The 12,692-nt window shown below is 43.8% G+C and overlaps 1 protein-coding gene across 9 annotated transcripts in view; it reads right to left on the bottom strand.

Moving 5' to 3' along the window:
* rbfox3a (RNA binding fox-1 homolog 3a) overlaps window positions 1-12,692 on the bottom strand; it is a 1,290,878-nt gene that overhangs the window by 88,723 nt on the left and 1,189,463 nt on the right. For all 9 annotated transcript variants that reach the window (XM_051936516.1, XM_051936518.1, XM_051936520.1 and 6 more), the window contains one exon: window positions 1,259-1,399. In XM_051936516.1, the coding sequence (XP_051792476.1) occupies window positions 1,259-1,399 (141 nt within the window). The remainder of the gene's footprint in view (window positions 1-1,258; window positions 1,400-12,692) is intronic.

The raw sequence follows: 12,692 nt of genomic DNA, 5'->3' as shown, positions 1-12,692 counted from the left end.
GTGTGAGACTGTAGCATCAAAGCTAAGAAGGCGCACTGAAGTTCTGCCAAGGTGACCTGGTGAGGGCACACAGGAGTAACAAATGTGCCACTGAATTTCTATAAATAATTATAAAAGGTAAATGTCTGTCTATCACGATTACTTATGAACTACTGGGGCAGCTACTGTACATTTTTTCCCCCCCGTCTTATTTGAAAGTTTATGACCTGACAGGATCTGGAAATTCAAAAATGTGAGGTAATAAAACGTAACTGTTACTGCAGGACCACAGGTCCACATGCTTGACTAGTACTAAGTGAAGTGGCAGCCATTGAAGTCCCGCTGCCTTGGCTGCAGTTCCTAATAGCGCCAATCTCGTTCCTCTGCCTTTCCACACTTATCCTTTATCACCTCAGATCTCAGTGACTTTGTGGCTAATTACTATGTGGAGCTCAAAAACCTTAATGAATCCTTGGAGACCTGAAGAAATAGAATTCCAGCAACCCCACCGGCCTCCAGAGAGATTTATCCATGAGATTGTCATCAGAGAAATACCTAATTAGGATAAAACTGCTTTTAATTGCTGTAAAAAAAATACTATTAATTATATTTTTCAGCATCTTGTAAAGCATAAGGCATCAAGGCAGTGGGAGGAAAAAAGGAATGTAAAGTAAAATGAGAGAGAAGGTGAAATTGGGAAATGGAAACACTTGCGGCGACGCTCATTTAGCAGGACTGGCACGGCACTTTAATGGTTACTGTGCCCATCAGTATGCTAATGTGTCACTGGCTGTGCCGCCTGTTACTGCTACTTCCCAGGGAGGTCACACGCTTTCTCTTTTTAATGTGAATTCCATTTTTGGAGAGTTTTAGGGAATATAAATAGCAATATTTCAATTTTATTACAATACTAAAACAAATAATTAAAGATAATGAGTAGTAGGCAGAAAACGGCCTAAAGTTTAACAACACTAACATGTATTGTGTTGATTCAGTATCCCTGTGAGTGAGCGGCAGAAAAGACATCAATTCCTCCTCCTGCTCCTCCTCTTGTTGTACAGATAACAAGTCTTTGTTAAGGACACTAATTATTGGTAAAATCACAAATATAAGATTCTGTTTGGATTTTTAAAAAATGGGTGGTGGAGTCTCTGTGAAAAAGACGTACCCTAAAAAGAACGGCTGGCATAACCTGCGACTCTAAACTTGCACTTGATAGCTCACTGTGTCTGTCTGACTGACTCGGACATTCAAACAGGTACCAAGAGAGGACACTTACCCCAAACATTTGCCTCAAGTCTGGATCCCGAAAACGGAAGGGGATGTTAGACACATGTAACCGTTTGGGCTGCTGCTTCTCTGAGGAGTCTGTGGATTGCAGTTGCTGTGAGCCCTCTGTCTGTGCAACCTCATCTGTTTGCTGGTCAAAAAACAAAATATAAAGTTTAAAATGACACATTTTATACTTCTCTGTACTGTATTTACTTGTATCACCCAGTTAAAAATTAAAAGTAAGTAAAACCCACCCTTAGAGTGGGAGCCTGTCATTTTAAGGTACCATCTTTACCATTATAGGAACAGAGCAGCATAGATGGTGTGCCAGTCAATCGCATTTCCTAATTCACTCTGATGCTGTCACACTGGGACAGTTAGGGGTGCCTTTGTAATCACCAGTCAGCCACACCGGCCCATCTTTATGAGACCGGAGGAAACTAAAAGACCCCCGTGAGGACACACTGAGGACTCTGCTATTTAGAGCCCAAGATGTTAACCAGTGTGCCACTGCTTTGCTAATCCGTCCAATTCATTTCTTGAGCCCACTTAACTCACACTGCCATACCAGTCCATATTACAAATATTAGATATTTGCTGTATGTGTACAGATTATTTACATCCAATATATACAGAGGTTTGAAATATCAGACTGAATCAAACACATACAAAGGATACCCCAGAGAGCACCTCAATAATACAGACAGACACATAATACAGAGTATACATACATAGAAAATATAAAACACTCTGAGCCAACTGCAGCAAAATGCTTAGCTATACAACCTTAAGAAAAATAGAATTATTATAAAAAAAACCCAAACCCCCAAACACACATAAGGAGTTGTAGCTTAGCTTGTAAGGTGGCAGCACAGTTAAGTCAAGGCCACCCAGTTGTGCTCCTGGTTTACATTTGAAGGCTTTAACATTTGGACAGAGCAGGCCCGGCTTGTTGTGTCCACCTGTGGAACATGTCCATAGAGGTTTGCTCCCAGGTTGAATTCACCAGCATCCTAGGATCTGAAGGATTCATTAACAGAATGTTGGTAACTGAGGACAGAGTAACTTGGACAAATTCAACCTGCATATACAAGTGCACACACACACACACCCCTTTGTGTGCCAAAATGTGTCAACAAGATTCCAAAATAAATGAATTAATAATATGGAGGAAAAAACCCAACAGCCATCTTGAACCTATTGTTACTGACTCTCCACAGATCAACTTCCCAGTCAGCTCCCAGTACTCTCTCCTCTCACTCTGGCTGCATTCCCACCTTAGTCCACAATTTCCCTACTGACTGTAAACCCTAAGGAGTGCTCTGGATAAGGGTGGCCTTATACCACTGTCATGATTTTTGCCAGTCTGGAAATTCATGCAGTCACTTCTGGGATCAGGAATGTCCAAAGAATGTTCTGTGGTCTTCTACCTAGAGCTCCATCTGCTGGCTTCAAAACTAACTACACAAATGAACCCACAAAACACTAAGTGACTTTGGTTCCTTTGTTCCCCATAACAAAACACTGGGCTGGGTGACTCACTGCAGTTCCAAATATCTGATTTCATTACTACAAATGTTAATTTTGTACCTCTTACCTGTGCCACCCCCTGGCATTTGAATTCCTCTAGACACTTTCAATCAGGTCTGTACCCAGTAATTACTTCTGGGACATCAACTCTCAAGGGATAAGCCCTGACGGCTTTTCCATCTCAGTATTTTGGGCTCCTCTTACTATAATCATGCCAGCTAGCCAGCCTTTTAAGGGTTGTCCGTCCATACAATCCTAACCACAGGTCCTCCAATACCAAGATAATTGAGGTGTGCTGACACCACCTGGTTTGGGCCTTTCTGGCTTCCTGGCTCAGTGTTGCCAGGCAAGCAATATGTTATTATACTCTACTAGCCAACCTGTGGCGTACCATACGCCACATAATTATTTATTGATGGGTGAACACTTCCTGAAAGACACAGTTGTCCAAATGGGGTGTGTTTGAGGATACGACTGAGTGATTGAAAAGATGGAACTCTGGAGAGAGCAACATACAATTGTCTGTGACTGAAAACTGGGTTTGGCAGATACAGGCATATCGTTTTGAAAGTATGTCCCTGTGCCAATCTAACAGGAAATTGTCTGCGTGTAAATGTAAAAGGCAAATTTGAATATGATGGGGTCAGGGATATCCGGGGAATAAGGACAGTTTGTGAGGTAGCAGCTGCGATAGTCTTACACTCCAGTACATTGCGGTGAATGCTGGTAACAGTCAGGCGGGCAAGCCAACAAAAACACTATGCTCTTGTGCACTATGCTATGGTATGAATCAGGCTTTTGTAGACAAAGGTTTTCCCTGTTCCTGCTGGATCATCTAAGAAGAAGCATGTTTGTCGCGGATGGGAATCGCTGTATGTAAGAATAATAATAATTCATTACATTTATATAGCGCTTTTCTTAGTACTCAAAGCGCTATCCACACAGGGAGGAACCGGGAAGCGAACCCACAATCTTCCACAGTCACCTTACTGCAAAGCAGATATGTAGTGTGTAAAACAGTTAGCGAGGGTGGACGCGGTCGTGCGTATCCCATGACACGGGAGGAGGGTTAGAGTTGGTGGGCGGGGCTCTGTCGTGCGTATCCCATGGTCGGCTGCTCAGTGAATTATATACGTATAGATGTGTGTGTGTGTGTATATATATATACATGTGGAGAAATCAGCCCTAGACACACACAGAGACATAAGTGCAAAATACACCCTTTGATTTTCTTTTAGCACAAAATGTCCTCAAGTACCACTATGGCTCTGTTTCTCTTTCTCCTTTCTCTCTCTCTCCTTTACCGCCTACACTCCTCCACACAAGCTCTGTCCATCACCTCTGGGAGTGGAGCGAGGCGGCCTCTTTTTTAGTGCAGCACCCGGATCTTCTTCAGGCAGCACTCCTGAGTGTGGCAGAAGTGCTGTAAGAGTCCCCAGAAGTACCCTACATGTTCCCGGATCCTCTTCCAGCAGCACTTCAGGGTATGGCAGAAGTGCTGCAGCCCATGGCTCTGGGACTGTCCAGGTGCCCCCTGGCGGTGACCATGGGCCCCACTAGGGTTGAGTCTCCAAGCTCATGGCCCTGATGCAATCCAGGGAGGCTGCCCTCTCACATCCCGGGAGAGGTATTGTTGTGGATATGTCCTCTCCCCTGGTCCTTCCATCATCGAGGTGTCCCGGCTGGCCAAGGGTCCCAGCTGTCTGCCACAATAATATACATACACACACACACACTGTAAGTATGTGTGTTATATACTGCATTACAAGACCTTCATCTTGTGTTTCCCATTTGCCTTCTGTATGTGCAGTGGAACATGAAGATGAATTCAGGTAAGAGAGGAGTGTACAGACGTGTGATTATTTTCTGTCAAAAGCAGGCATTCCCGTGTACATTACTATCATTACTAATCAGACGAGTGGCTCTTTTTTCGATTTTTACGTGAAACTGTGAGTGGTAATTGACGAGCTTTCATTACAGCCTGTGCAAAAAGACAGAGTCCGTGCAAGCGGAGGTCAGCAGGCTGCTTCCCCACCTCCTTGCTATTTCTCCACTGTACCATATTTCCATATAGCACCATAAAAGAAAACAATAAACTGGGCAGGCTTTCTGTAATCCTTCAAGGATTTTTGTTGGTAAACTCCTGGGCAGCAACAGGGTAGAGCCTGTGGCACCAGAGTGTGAAGTATAAGGACATCGGTTCAGTGAATACTGCTCTTTGTGAACTTGAGGGAGTCACTTAACCCTGCTTGTGTTTCAATTGTGAAAAAATAAATGAGAACAATTGTGTTGTATCATGATTTTATAAATCACCCTGGATAAAATGGTCTTCAAATTAAATAATATTAATAAAGACAAACCATGCTGAGAAAAAAAAGACAGTAAACTGCTGAAAGCTTTGAAGGCTTTTCAGTGATTGGGCTGAGCCATTAAAATGGTGCCCAGTCAGAACCCCCTCTCTGTGTCCCGGGAAGGAGATGACTTTCTGTGAGATGGGCACAATCCAGCTTGAACCATCCAGATATCACCACAGACGGGGACTTAAAGCTAAAAGCGTCTATGGGTTGAGCAGCAGAGCTGTGACAACAGCACCCCATACTGGACAGCACTGGTCAAAACACTACAGCTACCATCCTGATCCTTGCTGACCACCTCTGTGTTCTTGACAGGGTGCTGTTGGGGATGAGCTGACAGCTTTGAGAAACACCAGCCTAACAACGTGCCCCAGTAACTTCCCAGTGTCAAAGTCAGTCCTGTCTGGCATAACACAGCCCCATTCAGTGGCTGGAAATGTTAGACTGGTGTCAGCGGTGGGATGTTAGGTGACTCACTGCAGTTCCAAATGTCTGATTTCATTACTACAAATGTTAATTTTGTAAAGCCCAATTTAGCAGAAATGTTAATGGTGGTGTAATCAGCAAAGCAGATGATCAGCATTCAATGACTGTTACAGTCCCACTGAAGGTCAACAGAACTGCTGAAATGCTGAAAAATAAAAGTCATCAGCTACATAGAAGAGTTCTAAAGAGATGTTATCAGGAGTGTTACCATTTAGCTGTGTCTGGGGGGAGTAAATCAGAGAGAACACAAGAGGAGAATACAGAGGAGGAAGAGCAACGACCACAACAGGACTCCATCCACGGCTCTGACTTCTGCCACTTCCACCAAACCAGCTCTACAAAAGGACCCTTTCCCACAAGCCAGACTGGCATAACAGTGCAATCGGCTCTGCTGGCGGTGTGTCTGAACGCCAATCTCAGTTTTTACTCCTTGGCAAGAAAGGGGGAACTGCAGCACCGTGTCATCTCGATGTGCATTTGAAGCCCAAATTAGCTGAATTGATGCCAATGACCACAGTGAAAGATGATATGTAAGATAAGAGCTGACCGGCATCTTCTACAGGCAGTCAGGAAGGAGCCTTAACTACCCAGCACCACTTAGGCCTAGTGACTCCGGTGAACGTAGGAACCAAATGAAAGCACAGTACAGACGTGCTGGCGGGAATTTGTTTGTTTTTGCAAGGAATATACTGTTCAGTACTTATATGTACTACTGTTGTGTGTTTGTTATTTTCAAGATTGTGAGGTGACATCAGCATCCCACTGCTTTCCATCACGTTGTTTAGAGAAGCAACCCCTGATGACCTGATGATAAAAGATTTCAGCGCGCGTGACTAAGTGACCTGGTTTTGGGATTTCCAATACCTTTATTACGTTAGCAAGGCCTAAAGTCTTCAATATGCGACATACAATGTGAGGACTTCTGGGTTACGATACGAGTCTTGCGGTTGATTTTTTGCCTATTTTGATAATTAAGGGGTATGATCTTGTACTTGATTTGGGGGTTTTCTAAGTCGAGGATTCTATTTCTGTCTTTATTGTTTTCGATTTTCCTAATAGTTTAGGACTTGTGAAATTTTGTATCACGTCTTGGCTGCCATTTTTAGCACCTGCTGCTAGGCCTGCGTTTCTAGGGGTGTGGCCTCAGAGGTCATGACCTGTTGGTAGCTGGCACAATGAGGTTGGCTGTTGGTTCACTTCCTTATCCAATCTGTGGATTCCAAAAGACTTACAAAGACCTTTTGATATTTTTCCCTTCTCGCTTGTGTTCTTCAGATGTTGAGCTTTTTTGACCTCGATTTTCATCTCTTGCTCTGGTTTTCGTTGTTCCTTTTGGTCTCCCCGCTTTGACTCTTTTTCCATCTGTGTGCGCATCTCTTTTTTTGGCTTTGTTCGCCAACACCCTGGACCTGCGCTACACGCTAGCATCTTTGTGGTTCTTCCGCTCGCGTATGGAGACGCAGATGTACAATTTACACAGATTTTTATTTTCATGGGAATTGTTACATATGCATCAACACAACGTATAACTGCCAGGGATTGGATTTCGTTTCTTTCTCTTTTCTCAAATGTTCGGCTCTGAGATTTGTTAAATGTCTTTGCAAAAGTTACTCTAACTGGAAAGTGTAAACGTTTTCATACGAATGGCCTATCAAGATCTCCTTTGCTACATTACCTTTCTTGGATACGTCCTTCTTTCTCCAGTAACTCATGAGTTGTAAGACCAGACGGTGTTAACGGTTGTAGATATTCTCAGTGATATTGTAAGTTGATGTTTTCATCTTCCTCACCATCACCACTAACTGTGTCAGCAGAGTCTATTGATACGCATTTAACCGGTCTGCCGTGTAACCGCTGGACATCTTTGGCGTAAATTCATTTGACTTCCTTGTTTCTCTGTGCTAGAGGACTGTGTTCTTGTTTGAAAATGTTTGAGGGGAGGGCGTGACTTGACAAAGAACTCACTTCCAAAAAGTCTCGTCGCGTCGAAGGGTTTTTTTATATAATAGAGAGACACATCTTGTCAGATCTCTGCCATGACATTCTGCTGGTTTTTTTGACTTTGTTACTTGGTTTTGCTTACTGTTTTTAACAAGCAAATTAAAAATGTCCTCATGGGATTCTGACCTTCCGCTCATCGCATCTTCTTCTTGACTTGTCCTTTCGGACTCGGCTGTCTGTCTCTTGGTTTTCTTACCTCACTTTCTGCTGTTAGGCGTGTTGTGCTCTTTTGTTACCAATTCTATTATAACTGGACTGAAGACAGAGAAAGAGAGATTTCCACTGACAGCTGAAGGGGACTTTCAGGTCAGCGGCTCACATAGCCGTGAAACACTTGCAGTTCACACATCTTCTAACCGAGACCCTTGTGAACATGAAAAACCCCTTTGCATCTACTGGCCTGCAGGGTGATAACAGCTTTTTGGATCCCAGACCTCAGAGGGCCCGTCTGGCATGAATTGCTGCTTTAGTGCATCAAGCTGATTTCAGAAGGAGTCGCACTGATCCCCATTAAAGATTTGACATATTGCACTGGTGTCAGACAGGCTTCTGACGATATTATATATACATTAAGTGAAATATAATTAACAGAAAATAACACTGGTCTCTAAAAAAATATTTATGTTTGCTACTGGGAACTTCAGACCAGCTCTTTATTAAGTTTTTAACATTTATTTCATACATTAAATCAGAATTAAGCTAGCACGTCAGATTTTTGAAATACACATCATTGCTGTTTTGACACTTTTGAACATCAATATATCAACACGATATTCTGGAGTTTGGACTCTGTCCCACCAAAATTGTTTTGATGTGTTTATTCTGACAACAAACCAGAAGTCGATACCAGAGACACGTTAAAACAAGTTGATGTCAATTTACCTCAATATAAAAGTGAGGTCAGTGTGCTCAAAAATTTTTGAGGCAATTGCTTTTGCGCTTGTACTGCACATCCGTCTCTCTTTGCATGAACCAACAGTAGTCACTCATTATCCATCCATCCATTTTCCAACCCGCTGAATCCGAACACAGGGTCACGGGGGTCTGCTGGAGCCAATCCCAGCCAACACAGGGCACAAGGCAGGAACCAATCCTGGGCAGGGTGCCAACCCACCGCAGGTCACTCATCATGCTCAGAGTAAATTTTCCCCGATATCACCTTTGTATCTTGATGAAATCTTTCCTTATGCTCATCTCTGACATCGCTTAGATTTGGTGGAAAAAAGTTGAGATGAGAATGTAAAAAATGCGTCTCCAGTGACCTTCTGGCTCCCGTAAGCTGCTTTGCTTTCAGCAGGTTCTCCACAAGCTCAGTATAATTCTCTGCTCTGTGACTGTCAAGAAAATTCTGGACAACCCGCACACAAATGAGGGTGCCAATTCAGTGGGCTTCAGTTTCCTTTTGAACTCCTCGTCAAGCATCAGTTCATGGACTTCAGGACCAACAAAAACACCTTCCTTAATTTTGGCTTCACTTTTCTCGAGGCCAAACTTATTTCTTAAATGCTGAAACGCATCGCCTTTACTGTCCAGTCACCCTAGATGTCCAAGACCTGGAATATCATAACTAAAAATCAGGATGTGCTGGACGAAAACGGTCTTCAGATTTGGAGTCAGCAAGTGAAATTTGTTAAAGTACAGGTGAAAGAATCACAGTAGCAAAATGCTTGTTGACCAGCGTAATTGATAAAGGCTGTACAGCAAAAACGTTTTTCGTTTAGTGGATGTGGACACTTGTCCGACCACGTCTCAAGTCCTTAAGTCCAACGGCAAACACGGCCTCCATTCTGTGCAGAAAGCCTTCTACAGTCCACAAAAAGCAATTCAGTGCTTCTGCTCTTCTTTGGTGCCAACGTGGAGTGCAGTGGCCACAACAGGAGAGATGGAATGACTGATCCTGAAACTTCACCGTGACCACAGTCACAGTCAAGTTATCTCTACGTTGTCTTTTAACCTTTCATTACTAAACTGTGTAATCCATTTCATGGTCACGGGGGGCACCACTGCATGCAAAGCAGGAACCAACCCCAGATCATAGAAGCCACTTATTCACATAAAAACATACCTTTAAAGTACGGAGAAGGAAAATGGGCCCAGTAAAGCCAACGTCACATTACACGACTTCTACTTGTTAGGAATGTCAGACTTGCTGATCATGTCACTGGACCAGGGCAGTTTATACGTCTGAATGCCGATGCCCGTGTCAGACTTAGCGACTGTGTGCTGCCAGTCACACTCACTCAATAACGTGTTGCCTGATGGAGCCGAACAACAGGTATGGTGACTTCAGCCACAATAGACTTTTATTGAATTTATTAAAAGCATTCCAAACTTAACAAAACTAAATTCAAATCAACTCCCCACCCATGAGAAAGAGAGGAAGGCCAACAGCCCGAGTCAAACTACTGAGAGGCTTTTCCCCCAATTTGAATGCTTATTCTAAAATATTATTGAGTAGGTCCTGCCAGATTTTAAAACCGTGTTGAACAGACCCTCTTAAGTGAGGAGGGGGCTTTTTTTTTTTTCCTATTCTTTTACGGTACGTAAAACACAAGACACGAAAGAGACGAGTTTCTCTTGTGTTTGCGAGGTCCTAAACCCCCTCGGTTCCTTATTCCGCATCTCCTTACATTTAAGGCATCGTACTTCCAGATGAGCCTTCACTGACTGTCTGCCCTCACGCACACAGAGCCCACCCTACGACTAAACACAAAACCAGGGGGGCTCACTGGGCGTGTGCCTCCGACTCCGTAACATGATATAAATGCAGACTGTGTAACGTGACATGGCACCCTACAAGTTCCTCACAGACAGCAAACCGATTCAGTATTTGCCCCCAGGACCCTTGGTGCAGGAGCCTTGTCAGGTTTGGCCTTTTCTCGCATACTCTACTTACAGTAAAACTGCACACACCATACTGAGGTAAATGGCTGCTGCAGGAACTGTAGCCTTTTAAAGCCTTCCTTGCCCCGTTTATGCATTTGATTTTAATCATTTATATTGGTAGTAACACTGACAGCGTGGACTTGGCACGCGGTACACTTTTGGGCAGGAATTATGAGCTATGTTAATGCTGTTTGAAGCTGCCATGCTTTTCAGTTTTTATGGACTGCAAAATTCTATTATTTATGTATAAAGAATGGCGTTTCTTAGCCCCCAGTTTTCTTTGTGTGGGCTGTCACTTCCTGCCTAGCGCAGCAGTTTCTGCCGCTTATGTTTCATCTTATGCTAGAAGAATCAATCAATCAATCAGGAGATGTTTCCTAAGAGATGTTTCAGTCGCTTTGCACAAAGTGGAAATTTCAGCCGATTAAACATTCCCGGTAGGGCCGGGAGTGACTTAGAGCCAGTCAGAGTACACGGCAAATGGATTTTTTGCTTTTCAGGGAACATTACTGAGGTGAAGAATTAAAAAAAAAAAAAAGTCATTGTAGCCTGCATAAAATCCTTTGACTAATGCACTCATTTAATACATTTATTTTTTAAGCTTCCAGAAGAAGCTTCATGGAATAATATCCACTTTCCTTCTTCCTGCTCCACCAGTGCGCATCCCTAATTGAGAAGATAGCAGAGGAGAACTCAGATGTGCTCGAGGGCTCCCATGGGCTCCAGGCCGCCGTGCTCTGATCACATTTCTCTTATTGGGGGGGGGGGGGGGGGGGGGATTCCTTCTGGATACATGTGAGCAGAGCTATTCCCACCCCAGGCCAGCGCGAGAGCACCTGATGCCCTCAATGGGGTTATCTGTGCCCATGCCGCCTGTACACTGTCCAGACACCTCAGGGGGGCGCCTGCAAGGGAATTAGGGCTTGTGTGTGGGGAAAAAAAGGCTCGCAGGTTCACTGCCACAAACATTTAACAGGAGTCATGTGCACCAAAAAACCTGCAGACATTGGCCGGCAAGCATCCGGCATCAGTTCCCAATCCATTCCTGACCTAAGCCTGTGATTCGGACTTGTATTGATATGCCAACTGCTGTGCCCTGCCTTTATCAAGGTACTCTGCTACACTACACTTAAACATGTGTCCCACCAGGTGACCATCAGAACGCATTTTCACCTCTCCAGGGTCTCCTCAACCTGCTCCCTGCTCTCGCTACAGATTACAGTGTCATCAGCAAACATCACAGTCCATGGGGACTCCTGTCTAATCTCGTCCATCAGTAAATATCGAAATTGAAAATAAAACCATCAACATTTTTCCTGCCTGTTTCTCCCTGTTGAATGGTTTCATGTTAACTATTTAATTAAAATAAAATTCATGTTTAGGATCAGCCACTTTAAGCAGACACTCCAATCCACGTCCTCGCTGTGCGACAGGCCACTGTGGTACTAATTACGCTCTACTTTGTGTTGCCCTTTTTGTAAACACTGAGAAAAATAAGCCATTAATGTTAGTTTGTCTTAAGATGACAGGCTGGTGTTTGGCAGTGCGAGAGGAACACCCCGCAGTATGGAGTTTTCTGCACGGAATTCTGTGTGCCAGTCTGAGATGGCTGAAGAGCTTTGGTAGCCATCGTTTACACAGGACTGAGCTCTGCTGCTGGTCTGACCTTCTCAAGCCAACCGTCTCCGTGCAGTAGGCCCATGGGTGCCCTTTTCACAGGTGATGTCTTTGTGTTGAACTTGAGTGTCGCCATTCAGACGAGAACGTAAACGCGGGCCTGAGAGGAGACTTTAACAGCAAGGCCAATCGTACATGAGGTGCTCAAGTGCTGCTGTGCATACTGGAGAGCATTGTTGGGTGAACACTGTGGCTCCAAAAAAAATAAAAAAACACACTTATATAAAGTTAAAAAGTGTACTAAACAATAAAGAATAAGACTCTCGTACGTCACTCGTAAAATAAAAGGTGGGCGCTTTTGCTAAGATTTTAAGAAGTGTTGTTTGAATGTTGATTGATGAAAAGCACCCACGCTTTTATTTCACGAGTGATGTACAAGAGACTTATTTTTTACTTTTTAGTACACTTTTAAACGTGGTTTTTAAAAAAATATTATATATATTGTGGCACCTGGCCGGGGTTCATACCCGGCCGGGATGCCCAAGAAGACAGCTCCTTCCTCCTCCA

Source organism: Erpetoichthys calabaricus, chromosome 14, assembly GCF_900747795.2.
Source record: "Erpetoichthys calabaricus chromosome 14, fErpCal1.3, whole genome shotgun sequence".
NCBI classification, from domain to species: Eukaryota; Metazoa; Chordata; class Cladistia; order Polypteriformes; family Polypteridae; genus Erpetoichthys; species Erpetoichthys calabaricus.
The sequence above is the reverse complement of the archived record's forward strand: the minus strand, read 5'-3'. Positions and strand labels throughout refer to the sequence as shown.